This window comes from Mauremys reevesii, linkage group 1, assembly GCF_016161935.1.
Source record: "Mauremys reevesii isolate NIE-2019 linkage group 1, ASM1616193v1, whole genome shotgun sequence".
Taxonomy (NCBI): Eukaryota; Metazoa; Chordata; order Testudines; family Geoemydidae; genus Mauremys; species Mauremys reevesii.
The window spans coordinates 158,283,556-158,305,760 of record NC_052623.1 but is presented as its reverse complement, the minus strand read 5'-3'; the positions used below and the strand labels follow the sequence as shown (position 1 = coordinate 158,305,760).

Below are 22,205 nucleotides of genomic sequence, written 5' to 3'. Positions count from 1 at the left end.
GTTCACAGTTAAGATAAAAATCTCAGGAAATCTAGGCCTAAAAGTTACATTGAATACCTAATTCACCACATCAAAACAGCATTCATTTCATGTAATGCTAAACACAATCTAACAAAATGGATTTCACCAGGAAGATAATATTTATTCTGTAAATAAAAAGATCGTCCTTGTTTTTTAAGTGAAGTTGTAATTCACAATCTTTTCAAATTAAACATGACTTTGTTTCATTCTGTTTTAACAACAGTCAAAATAAGAACAGTCAACTGTCGAAATGGATATACAAAAATTTAAAATACACTTACTTGATCATTTCAAAAAGCTTTGGATCCGAGACCTTTATATTTCGTGCCATGTTCCACGAAAGATGAATCATGGGCACTATTGACTTGACGCTCTGCAGTTTATTCCACTCGTACCGTTCCACTGCCAATTTATATTGACAGGCTATAAGAAAAAGTTACAGAAACATTCAGATAAGCCAATAAAGGATATAAGAAGATCTCTTGGTCATTCTCAAAACCTGAATTTTGTAAAATTGGAGAAAACTACATACTGTAAGCTACAGTGGTTGCCATTACAATTTTTACAGCTTTGAAAGTAAATTTTTTACACAATAGTCCCTTATATTTAGGGATTCACAGCTGTTGATTTGCTGTTTTACTGCAGGTGGAAGTTGTAGCTCCAAGAACTGACAAAACTTCCTGCTTTTGTACGTGCCAGTCAATTCAAGTGATCTTGGAATGATACTGCTTATAGCACTAAACCAAAATAAAGTTTGTTGTGTGCATTACTATTTAAGAAAATCGTTATTTTTTGAGGTACCTACTGGTCCTCTTTTGTCTGCTGTGTTTCCTCCCGTTATCTGAGATTATCTTTCTATTTTTCTGCTTATATCAGGTTGAACCCTAATGACTTTACATAATTCTCTTGTACCTGTATGTTTGAAACATCTAGCCAAATGTTTTTATTGGTTTTAAACTGAAAGACTGTACTTAAAGCTAATATTCCTGGAGCTTTTTAAAAAACTCAAGAATTTTATACTGGTTTATAATTGCCTGTAATGATTAAAAATAGGAGAGCTCATTGGTCTTGAAAAAACTAACCGGATGGATAGTCCCCTGCAACCTCTTGCCTAGATGTATGAATAAGATGAGGAGAGGAGAAATGAAGGAACTGGAGTGCAAGGTAGAGTGAGTTCATCTAATCATTTCCTTTCTCTGTTTGTCTTTATACCAAAATGTATAGTTGTGATTGTGGTGAGGCTTAGTCTAAACAAATCGTGAAAGCACTGTGGTGCTTGTGTTTACAGCCTTCCTTCAGAGGAAAACATTTCAGGTTTTAACATTATACAGTTTGTGCTGAAACAGTTTCAAGAGACTATGCAATTTTTAATCTAGTAAAATATGGTCAATTAATACAAAAAGCCCAAGAGAGTTGGGATGCATGTGGTACAATATGAACAAATTATTTATGTCACCATACATATTATTTCACCATACCTGTAAGAGGGCCAACATTCCAAGCAATGTTGTTGCACCAGCCAATAGCCTGAACCCAATGAACAGTGCCAGCATTTATCCACACCAAATCCCCAGGTCTCTGAATAAACCTATAAACTGGGACATTGGCTTCATACAAGTCTTCCAGGTTAGGCCACCAAGAGCCCATTAAGAAATTCATATTATTTCTGAAACAATAGGAAAAAAACAGTCTTCCACATTTACGAATAGATAAATTAGGGGTCTATGCCTACTAACAAGATAAAGTTAAGTTAATCAAAATACTTGCATACAGTGATCACTATTACAAATACTTCCAACTAGTGATTGATGACACAGGAAATGGTAAAAAATAAAAAAAAAAACAACCCCAATGTTTTCTTCTCCAAGTGGCTGATCTGAATCCAGTGTAGGGTCATTATGTCCTGAATCTGTATGCAGCAATTTGGCTGCATGTGTGAAATGAGCAGATGGCCTCCATTTATTGTCCAGGGTTTTGGCTACACTATTTTTTCTTAACATTTCCCAATATTGCTATCACTAATACAACTCCATTGGTAGTCACAATCAACATATTAGTCTAGTCTAGATTAGACAAGGCATAGTGACTAGTGAACACATCTTCAACATGACCACCACCACTAGCTCTCTTCTTATCAGTCTCAGTAAAAAGGCCAAGCTATTAGTTGCTATGGTGACTCAATTAATTCTCCAACCCACCGATTTAACAGTACAATCTATATGCTAACCGCTATATAATAATTGTACTGTTAATTATAAATTGCAGTCAGATCAGCTGAAGAGTTCTGGCTCATATAAATTTCTTCTAGTGAATAAATACATATGATCTATTAATCATCAATAATTCAATCACTAACTGGCTTTTTTTTTTATCCTCTTCCTCATCTTACTTGAAACTGTTCATGAAGGCCGTCTTTAGACTTTTTCTTCATATATTTTAAATGCAAGGGCTGATTTGAGCTGGGCATGTCCCTTTTATCTGTCCTCTTTGATCCCTTGGGCCTGTCAGGCTGCTCTTAAGCCTGACGCCACGTTATTTGTGAGAAGGTAAGGCCCAGAACTGCGCTGCATTATCTTCAGTGATTCAGGCTATCTGAAATTCTTTGAACTACTTTGACTTTTCGCCTTCCACCTTTTGATTTCCTCTAGCAGTTTCAGAATGCTCTGACTCTAGTTCCAAGCTGTTTGTCATGTTGGTGACATTTTTTCTTTACAACATTTTTTCTGTTATTCTCATAGTGGCTCAGTTTTGTGCAGGCTTTGAAAAGAATGTATCACTATCATACAATCAAATAATGAACACATAAGAAAACCCAAATGTAGTTTAAAAGTTTGCTAATCTACAGAATCAACACAACATGGATTTATTTTCATTGCTGATTGTGAGACGCTATGGCCATTTAAAAAATAAAAACCTGCAAAAACACTTGCATGTACACAAAATACACTTGAGTAACAGAGCAGATTAATCATGTATGGGAGCAATAAATATTTCCCTGTCGTCCTTCTAACGTACCTTAGCACTGATATGGAAAGACCACCATTTGAGTAAGAGTGCTAGTTAGTATTCATGTACGTAACAAAAAATCCAAGAGAGTGGTGGCAATGATTATATGATGGGTTTTGTAAGGTGGAAATTGGATTGAGGTCTTAAAATACATCTGGGGCCACCACACCCATCTGGGAGTAATAACTTTTGAGCCCTCCTGATATGGTCTGAATTTGAACCTTGGACTTACAAGTCTCCATATGCATTACAAACCCCCAGTGTAATCTATGCTCCCTCCCCTGCCACCTTTTATTTATTTATTTTTTTTAAATCCTGAAATAAATCTAAGTTAAGTGCTGATTGTCAGGGGCAAACTACCCTGAGGCAACTGAGATAATCATAAAGTTGGCTGTTTTTTGCACGTTGCCATTTATTTGATTAAAATGCTGAATAAGATCTAGTTTTTTTCCTTTATACTTTAACAGACTTTTCTGATTCATCAGAAACTATAAAATATTACCTTCACCTCCCCACTGACCGCATGCGCGAGGTGTTTCTGCATCTGACAGGTATACATACAGAAGCCCTCAAAACATCTGAGGACAGCATCTGAAACTTACTTTTCACAGAAGTCATTCAGGACACCCCAATAGCTTTCAGGAACAACAAACCATTCACAGTCACCTGGACCAATATTTATGTTTACTGAACAGAAGTTGTTATTTTCTTGGTGACCTGAAATTCATGAGAAAAACTTACTTTCACAGTGATGATACTTTTGTTTTGACAGCACTGTGAACACGTGAAGTACTATGTAAGCACTAATTATTATTAAGGCAAATTATATCACAGCTTAATTATATATGTATTTGTACATAATGCCTAGCACCACAGCATTTGAGAGTCTACCCTTTTTTTTAAAATACACAATTAAAACACTGTTGCTTAGGATATGTATTAGTGACAACACAGTTTTGCTTTGATTGATTTGTGGTTGACTAAAAGTTATCAATTTCTCTAATCTCTTATTTGCATAATGCTTTGTGGCTCCCCTCTTGTAGATCTTAAGAGCTCTGCTAGACCTAAGCTTCAAATCAAACACAATTATTACATTTATTTTGAGGGCACCTGGAGGCCTGAAGCAAGATTGGGGCCCCACTGTTTTAGGTACATAGTAAGAAATAATCCCTGCCCCAAAGAGCTTTCAATCTATATAGACAAAACAGACTAAAGTAGTATTACCTCCATTTTACTGATGGGAAACTGAGGCACAGATACACTAATGGACTTGCAGAAGGTCACATATGAAGCCAAAGGCAGAGCCAGGAACTGAACTAAGATCTCCTAAATCCTAGTTCAATGTCTTAATCACAAAACTATCTATCACTGAAGGATATCTTTTACCTTCAGGTGACAAGAGTTTAAATTAAACAAGGTTTAGCTCTTAAAGGTTTAATTATAAACTGCCATTCTAGGAATTTACAAGATCTGCTGGAAAAGCTTACAGAAGCTTGCAAGATGTGCAAACGAAGTAAGTCAATCATGTCTAATTTTTCTTAGAAAAACATAATTAAATGCAATAGGTTAGCAATAATGAATATTTAAGGTTGTGAAAATAAAAACACTTAAGTTAGGAAATTTCAGACAATGCTACAAGAGAAAGTAACTGTCACTTTGCATATGCAGCATGAAGCATTTTCTAATTTCTTGTTAAACTGATACTCTAATATACTCTTTTGTTACATTTACACACATCATAAACTATATAGGATCTGCAATGTGATCAGGTTAACACCTTTTTGACTTTATTGCTTGATTTTTTCCATGGAAAATGTCTGTACTTACCTGGTGTCCTACTCCCTGGAACCTTCATGTACAACTGGACTGTGTTCATTCCCAGGACTGTATGACCAACATGGCTTAGAAGATTTCCTGCTGACACCACACGTACAAAAGCAGGAAGTTTTGTCAGTTCATGGAGCTGCAACTTCCACCTGCAGTAAAACAGCAAATCAACAACTGTGAATCCCTAAAGTTCATGGGATACTTTGGGAATTATATTAACAGCATTTTATAAAACTGTTAACATATAGGTTACAGGAATAGAAACTGTTACTGCACGTTTTCATGTTTCTTGAAGAAAACTTCATACACAATTTAATGTCTCATTCTAGAATTATACCAATTCACATGTCAATTTAATGCTAATGTTAAATTGGAATCCAAGTCTTAATCGTAGAACAGTCCATTCTGGCCTAAGTTTTCAGAAAATTACATTTCAGAATTGTACACCTATCTTACAGTGATTGTGCATGTAACTGTGGTAACTGCATACATATTAGGTGTGCAATTGAGTGCACATACTTCTGAAAACTTAGGTCTCAGAGACCATAGAGCCCTAACTTTAAGTTTGGAAATGTAACAAAAACTCCTGCTATTCTTTAAACTTGAAATTTCAGCACACACATCACAAAAAACCTCTATGTATTAAAACTGCAAACAATCCCCAATTAAAAGAAAAATCACACTACAAATTCCCACCAGTCAACATCAGTATATGAAAGTGGAATTCCATCCTTTTTCTTCCCTCCTGCTCTGATTACTGCAAGAATCTGTTTACTAAGAAATAAGGATGGCTGTGGTGGTGAAAAAGACAGTTACCTCTTCCGTAACTGGTTTTCTTTGAGATGTGTTGCTCATGTCTATTCCACAATAGGTGTGCATGCTCACTATGTGCACTGGTGCCGGAAGTTTTTTCCCTAGCAGTATCCGTAGGGGAGCACCCCAGCGACCCCTGGATTGGCACCTTCATGGTGCAGTATAAGGGGTGCTGCGCGCTCCTTCCACCCTCAGTTCCTTCTTGCCAGACAACTCCGACAGAGGGGAAGGAGGGCGGGATGTGGAATAGACATGAGCAACACATCTCGAAGAACACCAGTTATGGAAAAGGTAACTGTCTTTTCTTCTTCAAGTGATTGCTCATGTGTATTCCACAACAGGTGATTCCAAGCTATATCTGTTGGAGGTGGGAAGGTGTTCACAAACTCTCGGGACTGAGAACGGCCCTTCCGAACCTGGCGTCCTCCCTGCTCTGAGAGACAATTGCATAACGCGAGGTGAATGAGTGAACTGAAGACCACATGGCAGCCCTACAAATGTCCTGAATGGGGACATGGGCCAAAAAGGCAGCAGACGAGGCCTGCGCCTGAGTTGAGTGCGCCCTCACAATTGGCGGCATTCCTGCCAGGTCATAACAGGTACGGATGCACAAGGTGATCCAGTTGGAGATTGGCTGAGTGGAGATCGGCCGACCCTTCATGAGCTCGGCCGAGGCGATGATCAGTTGCAAAGACTTTCTGAGTCACTTAGTCCACTCCAGGTGGAAAGCCAGAGCCCGTCTCACATCCAGCATGTGGAGGCGGCGCTCTTCACTGGATGCACGGGGCTTAGGCCAGAGGACCGACAGAAAAATGTCCTGACCCATGTGATAGGCGGAGACCAACTTTGGATGGAATGAAGGGCATGGGAGGAGCTGGACCTTCTCTTTATGAAACACCGTGTATGGGGGCTTGGAGGTCAGGTCCCTGAGTTCCAAGTCCTGCCTAGCTGACATAATCGCAACCAGGAAGGCCACCCTCCACGAGAGGTTTGACCAGGAGCACGTGGCTAGCGGCTCAAACGGGGGCCCCGTGAGACTGGCCAACACCACGTTTAGGTCCCACTGTAGGACAGGGGGCCTAACATACAGGAAAAAGCGATCCAACCCCTTAAGGAATTGACCAGTCACAGCATGGAAGAATACAGTGTGGCCCTGCACCGGCGGATGGAAGGCTGATATGGCCGCCAGGTGCACCTTGACTGCCGAGGGCGCCAGGCCCTGGGCTCTAAAATGAAGAAGGTAATCCAGAATAAACTGGATCAGGGCGGCCACTGGGGAAATGCCCTGCTCGTCTTCCGATCTGGAAAACTAGACCACTTTTCCAAGTAGGCTTGGCGCATGGAGGGCCGCCTGCTTTCTAGGATGCGCTGAACCCCTTCCAAGCATATCCTTTCCTCCCTACCTAACCATTGAGTAGCCTCGCCGTGAGGTGGAGTGCCACTAAGTTGGGGTGGAGGAGGTGGCCCTGGTCCTCAGAGAGCAGGTCCAGGCAGGATGGCCCCGTACGAATGCTGCCTGGGCCATGCCAGGGCAATCAGAAGGACCTGGGCCTTCTCTATCTTTTTTAAGAGATTGCTGATCAGCGGGAACGGGGGAAAGGTATAGGGAAACTGGCTTAACCAGGACAGGAGGAAGGCATCGGATATAGCGCCTCCCCTCAGCCCTTCCCCCCGCCCGGAGCAGAACCGGCAGCAGCGACCGATCTGCCAAGTCAAGAACAGGTCCACCTAGGGAGTTCCCCACACTTGGAAAAGTCTGTGTGCCACCTCTCGGTGGAGAGACTACTCGTGCTGAGAGAAGTCCCTGATCAAGTGATCCGCCTGTGTGTTCTGGGCACCTGGAAGCCCTATAGGCAGATGTCATGGGCTATACAAAAGTCCCACAGTCTGAGGGCTTCAGGCAGAGGATCGGATCCCACCTTGCCTGTTGATGTAGAACATTGAGGCCGTGAGGACCTTGACCATCCAGCCCTCCAGGTGCAAGCGGAAGGCCACGCACACCAGCCGTACCGCCCTCTACTCCTTGATGTTTATGTGGAGGGTCAGTTACTGAGCCGACCACACACCTTGTGTCTGAAAGTTCCTCCCATAGCCCCCCCCATCCCAGGTCTGATGCGACAGACACCAGTTCCAGTGATGGGGCCCTGCCCCTGAATGGGACCCCTTGGACCATGATTCTTGGGGAGGACCAGCACCGTAGGGAGGTGATCACTGGCTCGGGTACCGTGAGGACTTTGTCCATCCTGTCCCTGGCTTGGGAGAACTCCAAGGCCAACCAGAGATGGAGGGGCCTCATCCTGAGTCTGGCGTGACGGACCACATACGTGCACGCTGACATGTGACCCAAGAGGTGGAGGCACGCTCTGGCTGTTGTCACCGGAAACTTTGTGACCGTGTCGATGAGCCCCTCCAGGGTCTCGAACCTGTCCGGTGGGAGGGAGGCTCTGGCCAACAAGGCATGCAGGACCACCCCAATAAACTCTATGTGCTGAACCGGAACAAACGTGGACCTGGTGTTGTTTACCAACAGGCCTAAAGTAGTGCACTTGGACAGAAGGAGCGCCATGTGATCCTGCACCTGCGACCGGGAACTGCCCTTGACCAATCTGTCATCCAGATAGGGGAAGATCTGGACCCCCCAGCGCCTCAGGTAGGCCGTCACCACCGACATACATTTCGTGAATACTGTGGGCAGTGGACAAGCCAAATGGGAGGACCGTAAATTGGTAGTGTTCCTGTCCCACAGTGAAACGGTGGAAGCATCTGTGCCCCTCGAATATCTGAATTTGGAAGTACGTGTCCTGCAGATCGAGGGCAGTGTACCAGGCCCCGGGATCCAGGGAGGGGGATGATGGAGGCCAGGAAGACCATGTGGAACTCGAGATTCATTATGTACTGGTTCAGGCCTTGAAGGTCCAAGATGGGCATGAGCCCCCCTTTGGCCTTCGGGATAAGGAAATAATGGGAGTAGTACCACTTGCCTTTGAACTCCCCCGGTACCGATTCCACCACTCCTAAGACTAGGAGCCACACCACCGCCTGCTCGAGCCGAGAGATGGTGTTGAGGACCCATCAGTCAACGTCAGCCATGACCACTCTGGGAGGACACACAACTGAATAGAGAAGGGAAGCTTTATTGGGGGTGGATCCCTGATAAGAACTGGAAGGGTGCCCCCGGGCGTCCCGTCAAAACCGCCTTTTCCCTGCTTGCTTGCTCTTGGAGGACCCAGGCTGGGGGGGGGGGGCAGGCTGAGACTGCCTCTGTGGGCGCCTCTTATAATCCCGTGACTTCTTATAAGTGGTCTTGTATTTTGACTGGGTGGCCTGAGCAGGAGTCTGCTGTGGCTTGAACTAAGGTTTAGCCAGAGCCGGAACACAGAGAACCAGAGTCTGGAGAGTCGTGCAGGAGTCTTTCAGGCCATACAGCTTTGTATCCAATTGTTCCACAAACAGAGCTTTTCCGTCAAATGGGAGGTCCTGCAGGGAGGTCTGCGCCTCACTGGACAGCCCAGAGAACAGGAGCCATGACACCCTTCTCACAGACACCGCGGGGGCCATGGACCACGTGGCCTTGTCCGCTGCATCCGAAGTTGCCTGCATGGTTGCCTTGGCAGCTGCTGTGCACTCCTCCACCAGCGCTTTGAACTCCTTTCTGTCCTGTTCCTGGAGGGAGTCCTCAAATTTGGGCAGGGAGCCCCACAGATTGAACTCATATTGGCCCAGGAGAGCCTGGTGGTTCGCCACCCGTAACTGGAAGCTCAAGGCTGAATAATTTTTTCTTCCAAATGAGTCCAGCCTCCTTGAATCTTTATTTTTTGGGGTAGGGGCTGGTTGGCCCTGCCGTTCCCTGTGGTTGACCAACTCGACCCCCAGGGAGTTAGGAGCAGGGTAAGTGTATAAGTATTCATGCCCCTTGGTGGGTACAAAATACTTGCGTTCTGCTCTCTTAGAAATGGGGGCCAATGAAGCTGGGGTTTGCCATAGGGCATTTGGAATTTTAACCACCCCTTCATGGAGAGGCAAGGCCACCCTGCCCGGTGCTGATGAGAACAATACATTAAACAGAGAGTCCAAGGGCTTCTCCATCTCCTCTGCTTGGAGGTGGAGGCTTGATGCCACCCTTTTTAAGAGTTCTTGGTGGGCCCTGAAGTCCTCCTGTGGGACAGAGGGAGGAGGAGCCGTAATCGCCTCATCCAGGGAGGGTGAGGAGGCCAGTGCAGAACTTTGGGTGTCCACCGGCACCGGAGGGTCCACCACCTGGTCAGTCTCCAGGCACAGTGCCGAGGACATACATCCCACTGACTCCTGCTTCGGAGATCTGGAGAGGGAGGCCGAAGGTCCTTCTGAGGTTCTGGCCACTGAGCGAGCCCCCACTGGGGGCTGCGTCAGGGGCCACGGTGCCCACTGGTACCATTGGGCCGGCTGTTCGGCCTGGCCCATCAATGGACGACTACAAAAGGAGGCCGGGCTGACATACGACTTGCCGCTGTCTCTGGACCGGGAGGAGCAGCAGCTGGGAGCGATGCCAACCACGGGACTGCGATCCCAACATGGAGGACCAGTACTGAGAGTCTCGGTCAGATGGAACCAAACCAGACAGCCGGTGGGCATCAAGGGTGCGATCTATGTGGACTTTGCCCTGAACGGTCGCTGGGCGGCAAATTGCGCCGGGAATGTTCCCTCGTCCAAGACCAGTACCAAGTTGGGGCGACTGCGGCAATCCCAGCGGCGGCTTGCCTCTGGAGCGCGGGGCTGACATCAGTGTGCTCCTGGTACTGGCCTGGTCATAATGTCCCGGGCCACCTGCAGGGCCTCCGGTGTGGAGGGCATCCAGACATCCGGAAAGGCCTGCTCTGAATGGGCCAGGCTACTCCGCTCGATTTGAGTTGGAAGCCTAGAGGCCGGTGGGGATTGAGGACTCCCTGAGATGGGTCTAGCCTCTATCCCGGGTTTACTCCAGTGCCGCAGCGAAGAAGGCCTCTTCCTAACCTTCTTGGCGTGCCCCATGGATGGAGAGTGGTGCCGACTAGTTGATGGTGCTGAAGGGTCGCTGTGCACTGACATCTTGGTGCCCGGTGCTGACTTGGAGCACCATGCCAGAGCCGGGGTCAGGGCTGACTCCATCAGAATAGCCCGGAGCCTAAAGTCCCTTTCTCTCTTGGTCCAAGGCTTAAACGACCTGCAAATCTTGCAGCGATCGCTAAGATGGGTTTCCCCCATACAGCGTAGGCACTCCGCGTGCAGATCACTCAGTGGCATAGATCCCGTACAAGTGTTGCACAACTTAAAACCTGGGGCACAGGGCATACCCCAGCCCGTCTGCTCTAGCTACACTAAACAACTAACTAACTACCGGTACCATACACTGAGCGAACAAGCAGTTTTGGGGACGAGCCACAGAGAAGCTGGAGCAGAGCAGTTCCAAAGCACCTTCACTAGTGGCAAGAAGGAACTGAGGGTGGGGGGAGCGCGCAGCGCTCCTTAAACTGCGACATGGAGGTGTCCTGGAGAGGCAAAACTTCCGGCACTGGTTCACGTGGTGAGCACGCACACCTATTGTGGAATACACATGAGCAATCACTTGAAGAAGAGGAGGCAGGCTATGGATCAGGATGAATTTCCTGGAGAGAAGCAATTCCAGTGGGAATAGGAGGGAGGAATGAAGAAAAGGTGGTGTATAGGTGATGGGAATAGGAATGCAAAAGTAGAGCCCAAGTGGTGAACATTAAGCTTATGAGAAAAAATGGGAGGATACGATGATGGGCATGATGGGTGGATACATCACACACAAACCTATGTTTAAAAAATATTAAGGTTGCAAAATCAAGTACTCAGAAGTTAGGAAATGTCAAATGAGACAGAGTCCTGTGGAAATAACAGTATGTGATCATGATATACAGTCTTTGCACATATACACAAGGGGACTATGTTTCCTAACTTATGACTGCATGACCCTGCAATCTAAATAATGTTCTTTTAGTATGTTTTGTGCATGTAGTTTTCTAGGTTTTTAAAAAAGCACACACAAAAAAATCCATCATATGGCATTGTACTGATACTCATGTGGTTCATCAGTAGGGTTGGAACTTTTAGATCCACTATACAGACCTCTGCCACTTGGGCTAATGGAGTAACTGATGGGCAACAGTACGTTGTTATCCTCTGTTGGGGGAAAGATCCTGTGGTGAGGATAAAGAAGGTGTTTGGAGGAGGCCATGGGGAAGTAGCCCAGGGAGTTGTAGCTGTCATGCAGCTGTTACAGGAGGCACTATAGACAGCTGCAATCTACGGGTTCCAGCCCAGGGCCCTGGAGTAGAGGGCGGGCTTGGGTTCCCCCCAAACCTCCCAACTCCTGATCAAACACAGGAGGAGTTGACCCGGACTGTGGGTTCCACCAGAGGGGAAGATCTCTGTGGTGAGCAAATCCGCCAATGAGCACAGGACCCACCAAAGTAGAGGAGGAACTTTGTCACACTATAAAAACTGACAAATTGCAGGGAGACTCACTTTTTGTCGTCCGACAGATCAATGTTGGTCCCAAACTTGATTGTTTTGAAAGGTCCTCTTCTTCTCCTACCAGAGCTGTAAAAATTATGAAAACATATGAAGTATATCCTTTGGAACAGAAACTATAGAAGTATACTATTTATACCTAACTCACTTATCAGAAGATGTGGATTCATTATCTGAGTGGTCCTTGTGGTGACTCTTTTTCTCATTTTCCTCCTGCAAAACAAAAACGTGACATTTCCTATCACTTTATCATACAGTATTAATAGATTTAATCTCAAACCAAATAAAATATGAAAACCTTTGCATCTATAATTTTTATATGGACAATTTTTAGAGCCGGTCCTGAGGTTGCTTTGAAGATCAGAGGGAAATTGGGGATAAGAATGAGATAGGAATAGTGTTTTTGTTGACTTCCATAAAAGAGGAAAAGGAACATTGTGTTATGATGATTTTAACATGTACATGTATATTTTACATTTCTTTGCTACTAGTAACTTGTTAAGAGACAGAAAAAATCTGATTTGAAAATACTGCAGTCATCTATGCAATTTTTTTCATGCAAAAGTTAATGACAATAGAGGATTTCCGGCTGACCTCTTGTAACATGCCAGTTCATGTGCATTATCAAACATTCGCTGCTCTGGAAGCCTATATGCATTCTTTTCCTTCTATGTCTTAAAGTTTTGATACAGCTACACTCTGACAAACTTAAGAGTTGAGAACGTTAACATATTAGCTCTATATTTTAAAATGTATTGAAAGCAAATTATGCATACACTTTTACATTCACTCCCCTTCTTCCCTACTGACAGAAATATTAGTTTGGTCCAGGACCCCATCTCAAATACTTTGCATATTTCTAGATTCTTCCTCTGACAATAACCGGGGCTCCAGCCACACACCTCCCCAACCCCACTCTCTGCATAAAGTTCTGCCCCAATCCTCTGACCCCTTTCTAGCTTACCTTATGGCCCTGAGAACCAGTGGGGCTTAAGGCTTCTGGCAGCCCCCACCTTCCAACAGCGTTGGAATGATCTGGAAGAATACAATCCTCGCTCACTTCCCCAAACAGCAGCCGGAAATCTTCAGTGGATATCCCATTTCCCCAATCACCATTGCAGATCTAGAAAAATCCCATTTGTGTCCCTGATCAGCCCAATCCAGGTGCCATCAAAATCCCCCAATGTACCCCCTCCAGTATGTCCTTGATTCCTTCTCCTGCTTCTCTCACAGCCCATGATTAGTCCTCTCCACTTTCTTGCAACTACAAATCCAGAATTGGATCTCCCACCACATATTACTGCTTCTAATTCATCAGTGCTAGAACTAGGGATGCTACCATACCCCCTGGCTTGAAGTGGTTTCCATCATATACAGCGTTTACAGTTTTGTTCAATAGCTCTCAGCACTCCCACTATACAAACTGTTCCAACACCCCTGTTCTAATCTGCTCACAAAGTTCTTGTTTCTGCTGTCTGCAGTACAAGTTTTAACTTAAAAGTTCTCCTGTCCTTCTCACCTCACCCAGCCCACCACCACTTCCCTTGTGATTAAAGTGAAAATACCAGTGTTTGGCCCTCTGCTACTGCTGCTTCCCAACCTCTTCTAAGACAGAGCTGGTCAGAAATACCTTGCACTCTTTGATCTATTTAGCTTAGTATTTTCATGTATCTAGGATCACATCTGTGTGGAGCGTTCAGGAGTTCCCAAGTTAATTCCAGGGATGTACTCGCCACTAGAATTTGGGGCCACAAAAACTATAAAACTTTTTTTTTTTTAAATATTAGATAAGGTTAGCAAAAAAATATATTTAAAAAAACATGAACACTTCACTTTAGGTATTAAAACAATGTTTTTATAAAAAGAAAATATTAATTTTAGAACCTGAGGCATTCCCAAATATAGGGGCAATTACAGAACAGTAAACCCAGAATGCCATTACATAATATCAGATATAGAAAGCATTAACAGACATATTTCTGAAACTGTAACATTATTTCTACTGTATCAAATACTTGAGTTGAAGGAAAACAGTGCGTGTGGGCTTCTAAAAAGCAGCACATAAACATTATATCACCATACTCTAAATAAAGAAATTTTATTTCAAAGTACTTTTCAGTTGGAAATTGAGAAATAGTATGTAAAAATATTTTTTGTATTTTTTTTTAAGTTTTAAATGCATTTTTAAAGTTCTCAACAACGTTTAAATCTGAGTTTACATACTACTATATATCACAGGGGTTCTAACACTGGGGGTCGGGACCCCTCAGGGGATTGTGAGGTTATTACATGGGGGGTCATGAGCTGTCAGCCTCCACCCTAAACCCTGCTTTGCATCCAGCATTTATATTGGTGTTAAATGTATAAAAAAGTGTTTTTAATTTATAAAGGGGGTCGCACTCAGACTTGCTATGTGAAAGGGGTCACCAGTACAAAAGTTTGAGAACTACTGATATATCAGTTTAAGTTAACAGTTTTAAATGTATGTGAAAGTGATAACTAATAGTCTTACACTAAAGAAACTGAAGGTGTTTGTGCGGAACACCTTATAGTCTATTTGCCCATCCATTCATAGGGAATTTATGTGCTTAGCTGTGCATTTAACATTAATGGGAATCCCCTTCTTCTCAATACCAACTGATGGAAAGGACTCCTTAAAAAAAATCATATGATCATGTTTTAAGTTGTTACTGAGGACAAGTTGTTTGCAGAATTACTGTGTTCTTTATAAAATACTTAAAATGTACTTACCCTTAATGACTCCTGGAATGAGGAGGCCTGGTACTGTGCATATTTAGCTATTGTAGTATGAGATCTACTGCTTTCGCAACGCCAGATTTTCTTTGTTCCAGTGGGGTCCCAGTTTTCATCTGCTGGTTGAAGTAACTGTGTCCTCACTTCTACTATGTGTTCATTATTTGCTTCTACTAATGTTTTAGTAGAGAAGAGTCCTAGATCTAAAGAACATTATTACAGTTCATAAATAATAGGTTCAGTATAATGAAAAAGTTATATTATACATTGGAAAGGTAAATATTAATATATTTAAAGAAAAAAACGGTTACTTACCTTTGTAACTGTTGTTCTTCGAGATGTGTTGCTCATATCCATTCCAGTTAGGTGTGTGCGCGCCGCGTGCACGTTCGTCGGAAGATTTTTACCCTAGCAACCCCAGTGGGTCGGCTGAGCGCCCCCTGGAGTGGCGCCATAACGGCACCGCATATATACCTCAGCCGACCCACCCACTCCTCAGTTCCTTCTTGCCGGCTACTCTGACAGTGGGGAAGGAGGGTGGGTATGGAATGGATATGAGCAACACATCTCGAAGAACAACAGTTACAAAGGTAAGTAACCGTTTTTTCTTCTTCGAGTGATTGCTCATATCCATTCCAGTTAGGTGATTCCCAAGCCTTACTTAGGCGGTGGGGTCGGAGTGAGACGTGGCGGAATGCAGGACCACCGAGCCAAAGGCTGCGTCATCTCTCGACTGTTGGACCAGAGCATAGTGAGAGGCGAAAGTATGAATCGACGACCAGGTCACCGCTCGGCATCTCTCTTGGATTGGTACTTGTGCCAGAAAGGCAGCGGAGGACGCCTGGGCTCTGGTAGAGTGGGCGGTGAGATGGCCCAAAGGGACATTAGCCAAGTTATAACAGGTGCATATGCACTCTGTGAGCCACGAGGAGATTCGCTGTGATGAGACAGGAAGACCTCGCATCCGGTCAGCAATTGCCACAAACAGTTGCGGGGATTTGCGGAACGGCCTTGTCTGATCAACATAGAAAGCCAATGCCCTGCGGACGTCAAAGGAATGAAGTCGTTGCTCTCTCGAGGAAGTGTGAGGTTTCGGAAAGAAAACTGGAAGGAAGATGTCCTGGTTATTGTGGAATGCGGACACCACCTTCGGGAGAAATGCCGGATGAGGATGTAGTTGCACCTTGTCCTTATGAAAAATGGTGTAAGGTGGGTCTACCATGAGCGCCTTGAGCTCAGAGACCCGTCTGGCTGATGTGATAGCCACTAGAAAAACCGTTTTCCATGACAGGTACAGTAAGGAGCAGGTGGCCAGTGGCTCAAAGGGTGGGGACATGAGCCTGTTGAGGACGAGGTTAAGGTCCCAGGTGGGAATTGGGTGGCGCACCTGGGGGAAGAGACGATCAAGGCCCTTCCTGAAACAAGTAGACATTGGGTGAGAGAACGGTGTATACCCGCCCTCACCCGGGTGGAAAGCGGAGATAGCCGCTAAGTGCACTTTTATAGAGGACAGTGCCAGGCCTTACTGTTTCAGCGACCAGAGGTAGTCAAGGACCATTGGAAGCGGAAGCTCTGCCGGAATAGCGCCTCGCGCTTCGGCCCAGCAAGCGAAACGCTTCCACTTGGCCAAGTAGGTAGATCGAGTGGAAGGCTTTCTGCTGCTCAATAAAACATGTTGCACGGGAGCAGAACAGCGCACTTCCGACTGGTCTAGCCACTCAGGAGCCACGCCGTGAGGTGGAGGGACGTCAGGTCTGGGTGACGGAGAGTGCCGTGATCTTGAGTGATGAGATCCGGGTGAAGTGGCAGAGGAATTGGGCTGGCTACCGACAGACGGAGCAGCGTGGTGAACCAGTGTTGCCTGGGCCACGCTGGCGCAATCAAGATGAGATGTGCCTTGTCCTGCCGGAGCTTCAGCAGTACTCTGTGTATGAGGGGGAACGGGGGAAAGGCGTAGTACAGATGACACGTACATAGAAGGAGAAACGCATCCGACAGAGAGCCCGGTGACAGGCCTTGGAAGGAGCAAAACTCCTGGCATTTGCGGTTCGAGCGGGATGCAAAGAGGTCTACACGGGGAAACCCCCACTGTTGGAAAATGGCATGAGCGATGTCTGCTCTCAGCAACCACACGTGGCAGAGAAAAGACCTGCTCAGGCGATCCGCGATGGTGTTCTTCACGCCGGGAAGGAACGACGCCACTAGATGTATCGAGTGGGCTATGCAGAATTCCCACAGTAGCATCGCCTCGTGGCAGAGGGGGGGAGAGCGGGTCCCGCCTTGCTTGTTGATATAGTACATGGCCGTTGTGTTGTCCATTAAGACTGAGACACAATGGCTGCGGAGGCGAGGTTGGAATGTCTGGCATGCCAGGCGGACTGCACGTAGCTCCCTGACGTTTATGTGCATATTCAATTCCTATGCCGACCAAAGGCCTTGAGTATGAAGATCGCCGAGATGGGCTCCCCATCCAAGGGACGAAGCATCCGTTGTCAGGGAAAGGGACGGTTGAGGAGCATGGAATGGGACCCCCGCGCATACGTGGGAAGGGGTCAGCCACCAATCCAAGGATTGAAGGACACCCGATGGAATGGTGAGTAGGGTATCCAGAGGGTCCCTGTGCGGACGGTACCTGGAGTGGAGCCACAGCTGGAGTGAGCGGAGGCGGAGCCTGGCGAACGGAGTTACGTGCGTGCAAGCTGCCATGTGACCGAGGAGGCAGAGACAAGCGCGGGCCAAGGCCATACGAGAGGCCTGAAGGGCGCGGATTAGATGTGTAAGGGCCTGGAACCGTAGCTGAGGAAGGTAGGCTCTGGCTAGAGATGAGTCCAGGGTCGCGCCAATAAAGTCCAACCTCTGAGCTGGTACTAGGGTGGATTTCTCTATGTTGAGAACTAGGCCCAGGCACATGAATAAGTCTTTGATTACTGTGACCTGTCACTGGACTGTGTCCTGCAAGTCCCCTCTGATGAGCCAGTCGTCCAGGTATGGAAAAATGCAGATGCCGCGCCGACGGAGGTGGGCGGCGACAACGGCCATGCGCTTCGTGAACACCCTTGGGGCCGTAGAGAGGCCGAAGGGGAGGACCGCAAACTGGAAGTGAAGTTGTGCGATTGTAAATCGGAGGAAGCGTCTGTGCGGTGGAAAGATGGCGATATGAAAATAAGCGTCCTTCATATCGAGGGCGGCATACCAGGCTCCCTGTTCGAGAGTGGGGATAATGGTCCCGAGGGACACCATGCGGAACTTCAACTTCAGCATGAATGAGTTGAGGTCTCGCAGGTCGAGGATGGGACGGAGGCCCCCTTTGGACTTGGGGATCAAAAAATAACGGGAATAAAACCCCTTGCCCCTCTCCCTCTCCGGAACGTTCTCGACCGCCCCGATGGCTAGGAGCGAATGCACCTCTTGTAAGAGGAGTTGCTCGTGAGAGGGGTCCCTGAAGAGGGACTGGGAAGGAGGGTGGGAAGGAGGGGGTGAAACGAACTGCAGTTGGTAACCGCGTTCCACGGTGCGTAGGACCCAGGCATCGGTGGTCAGCTGGGCCCACGCCGGGAGGAAATAGGAAAGGCGGTTGGAAAAGGGCAGGGAGGGAGCTGAAGAGAGCTCTGGTATGCCGTCCCCGGGCACATCTTCAAAAGGATGGCTTAGGCCCTGGCGGTTTAGAGGGGGTTCTGCCCTGGGACGATCGGTTGCCAGGCTGCCGCCTACGTCCACCGCGACCTCGTCGCCGACCAGAGTCCTGCCTGTAGCAAGGCATATAGTAGGGCCGGTTAAACTGGGGGCGGAACGGACACCTCTGGGTAGCAGGGGTATGCATCCCCAGAGTACGGATGATGACCCTGTTGTCTTTGAGGTTTTGAAGTCGGGAGTCTGTCTTTTCGGAGAAGAGGGCCTTGGAATCAAAGGGAAGGTCCTGAATGGTGTACTGTACTTCAGGTGGGAGCGCTGAACTCTGCAGCCAAGATATCCGGCGCATGGTAACGCCCGAGGCTATAGTACGCGCCCCCGAGTCAGCTGCGTCCAAGAAGGCTTGCAACGAGGTGCGCGCAACCTTTTTACCCTCCTCTACGAAGGCCGCGAACTCCTGACGGGAATCTTGAGGTAGGAGCTCTTTGTACTTTTCCACCTCAGCCCAAGTGTCATGTGCGTAGCGGCTTAGCAAGGCCTGTTGGTTAGCCACTCGGATCTGCAGGGCACCAGCGGAGTAGACCTTGCGGCCAAGCAAGTCCATTCGCCTAGCGTCCTTTGATTTAGGAGCGGGGCCTTGCTGGCCGTGACGCTCCTTATCGTTCACCGACTGCACCACCAACGACAATGGGGTCGGATGTACATACAAATATTCATATCCCTTGGAAGGGACCATGTACTTGCGCTCCACGCCCCTCGCTGTGGGCGCAATAGAGGACGGAGTCTGCCATAGGGTATCCGCAGTGGCTTGGATAGTCTTAATGAAGGGCAAGGCTATGCGGGTAGGGGTGTCCGCCGATAAGATGGTTACTATCGGATCGTCCACTTCCGATACCTCCTCCGCCTGCAAGTCCATTTGCAGAGCTACCCTGCGAAGGAGCTCTTGGTGTGCCTGTAAATCAATAGGTGGGGGACCTACGGACGACGACGACCCCGCCACCGCCTCGTCCGGAAAAGAGGAGGAGGAAGAAATCCCAGGCAGGATGGTGTCCCGGTCCGCGTCTGGGGCCTGGGAAGGCTCCTGCTCTAGGGGTTCTTGGGCTGGCTGATTGCCTTCCTCCGCACACGATGGCACCTCCGTGTCATCCGGTGGACGGGATATTGTGGCCTCCGGGGCGCGTGCCTTGTTTGTCACGGTGCGCACGGTAGGCAGCGGAGCGCCTTGGGCTTGGTGGTAGGCCCAAGGGGTCCAGTAACCCCAGTGATGAGGGTCCTGGTCCGCTTGATGGGACTGGTGAAAAATGCCGGGATCTGAGGGTCATACTCGTTGACGTAATAACTCTCGGCGTGTGAAGAGGCGTGTCGGGAGGGCCAGGATGGAGCGGATAACCCTTGCACCGAAGTGCCGACAGATCGTAGTTCCCGCCTTTGCGGCGACCGGTGCCGTGAAGCATCTCGATAGCGAGAACGGGAGCGAGACCGGGACCTGCGACCGGCCCGATGCCGGGAGGTCGACCGGGATCTCCATGTTCGGTGCCGGGAGCGGCTTCGAGAATAGCGGCGGCCGTATCGGTGCTGAGATGTTGAGCGGTGCCGGGAATGACAAGTCGGAGAGCGGGAGTCTGACCGGTGCCGCGAGTCTGACCGGTGCCGGGACTGCGAGCGGCGTTGCGATCGGCGCCTAGATGGAGAGCGGCGTCAAGAGCGGGAACGGGATCAGTGCTGGTCAGGCTCGGTGCCGACAGGAGGCTTGAGCCTGGATGGCTTGCCCACGGAATGGGGCGCCCGCACCGGCGGTGCCGGAGGCGGTGGCACAGCCGGATCTGTGAGAGCAATGAGGTCCCGCACTGCCTCGAAGGTGTCCGGAGTGGACGGCAGTGGCATCTCTACCGCGACCGGAGCCGGGGAGGCCACAGGTGCCGGGCTCGACGGCCTCTGAGGGGCCGGAGTCGCCGGTGCCGGCAGAAGCATCTGCGGCGGAGGGACCGGTGCCGCGGCAGGTTTCGGTACCGGGCGGTCCGGGCAGGGCGCGCTCTTTTGCTTCAGCGCAGGTGTCGGTGCCGAAGAAGCAGCGGCCTTCCCTTTCTTTGCCTTCGGCGACAGAGCGCGTCTCTGGGCGGGTTTCGGTGCCGATGTTACTTTCGGCTGCATGGCCGAGCAGCCCGGCGCCGTGCCGGCGCTGCGAGAGTCCAGAGGGACAGCAGGCGGTGCCGCGGCCGGAGGGGTTAAGGCTGCCTCCATGAGGAGTTGTCTTAGCTGAATGTCTCTTTCCCTCTTTGTGCGAGGCTTGAAAGCCTTGCAAATTGAGCACTTAGAAGATAAGTGCGACTCTCCCAGGCACTTTAAGCAGGAGCTATGAGGATCTCCTGTAGGCATAGGCCTGCGGCAGGCCGAACACGGCTTGAAACCCGGGGAACCGGGCATACGCTCCGGTCCCGGGAGGGGGTTAATCCCCGAACCCGCTAACTATCTAACAGTAACTGATTAACTATTAAAACAAGAAAACCTACAACTAAGATAACAACTATATACAATTTTTAACAGAAAACGTATGAGGAAGCTAGGGAAGCGGAGGTCAGACAAGCTGCACTCCACTGTTCCAACGACCAACACGGGTGGTAAGGAGGAACTGAGGAGTGGGTGGGTCGGCTGAGGTATATATGCGGTGCTGTTATGGCGCCACTCTAGGGGGCGCTCAGCCGACCCACTGGGGTTGCTAGGGTAAAAATCTTCCGACGAACGTGCACGCGGCGCGCACACACCTAACTGGAATGGATATGAGCAATCACTCGAAGAAGAGCTAAAGGTATATGAAGCACAACATTTGATATTTTACCTGAAAAGGAAATATGTAATTTCTCAGATATGATAAATACAATCCAGTTTATTTAGGTTTGACATTAAATATTTATGCAGTAAAAAGCCTTCCCCACATATGATTGTAAAAGCCTAGAAGAGACTACACTGCCTAAATAGTAGTAGATATGACTAAATCTACTATTTCTGAAAATATGTATTTCAGACAAATCCTGGCCTCTACAAAAAATATTCTAATAAATAATAAGGATACCTAGCAAGTACAAAAATTTTAATCCATAGATCTCAAAATGCTTTACCAAATGCAGGTGAATTATTAACCTCCATTTTACAGAAGGAAAACTAAGGCACAAAACTATGTGGGCCAAGAGCTTCAAAGATAGAAGCCTCATGTTAGGCTTTGAAATAGATGGTTCGGCACCTGCTTGACTAATGTCAATGGAAGCCGCGGAATGCTAAGTTCTTTTAAAGTGCCACAGAAACGCTGCTTAGTTTGCAGACTACATATTACCCTAACTCCTTGTTATACAAACATGAATATATTAAGGAAATAAAACTGATTTTTGTGAACACTTCACAGATTTCCCCACACTTTCTAAAGGAATGTATGTATGTAGGAAAGAAAAGTCTACACTGTGCTTTGTTTTTTGTATAAAACAAACTTACCTAATTTAAGAGCTCCAGCAAGGCCACGGATTACAGTAACAGGATTGTTTGGATTTGTACAAAATTGATGTAAAGGTGGAAAGAAAGCATCACGTTTATTTTCCAACTGCAAATTACAAAAGAGTATTATGTCTCAGGAGAAGTTAGTCTTTTCATTA

General features: G+C 47.4%; 1 protein-coding gene across 10 annotated transcripts in view; it reads right to left on the bottom strand.

Annotated features, from left to right (window-relative positions):
• The window catches only part of KDM6A (lysine demethylase 6A), a 288,340-nt gene that overhangs the window by 10,184 nt on the left and 255,951 nt on the right, over window positions 1-22,205 (bottom strand). For 6 of the 10 annotated variants that reach the window (XR_005598273.1, XM_039538040.1, XM_039538059.1 and 3 more), the window contains 9 exons: window positions 22,048-22,153; window positions 14,932-15,137; window positions 13,145-13,303; window positions 12,329-12,393; window positions 12,175-12,249; window positions 4,855-5,006; window positions 3,630-3,744; window positions 1,500-1,687; window positions 303-444 (listed from right to left, as the gene is read on the bottom strand). Coding sequence is in view for 9 of the 10 variants with exons in the window: in XM_039538040.1 (XP_039393974.1) it covers window positions 303-444; window positions 1,500-1,687; window positions 3,630-3,744; window positions 4,855-5,006; window positions 12,175-12,249; window positions 12,329-12,393; window positions 13,145-13,303; window positions 14,932-15,137; window positions 22,048-22,153 (1,208 nt within the window). In the remaining variant the exon portion in view is untranslated. The remainder of the gene's footprint in view (window positions 1-302; window positions 445-1,499; window positions 1,688-3,629; window positions 3,745-4,854; window positions 5,007-12,174; window positions 12,250-12,328; window positions 12,394-13,144; window positions 13,304-14,931; window positions 15,138-22,047; window positions 22,154-22,205) is intronic. The other 4 variants (XM_039538074.1, XM_039538097.1, XM_039538087.1 and 1 more) reach the window with 2 other exon arrangements.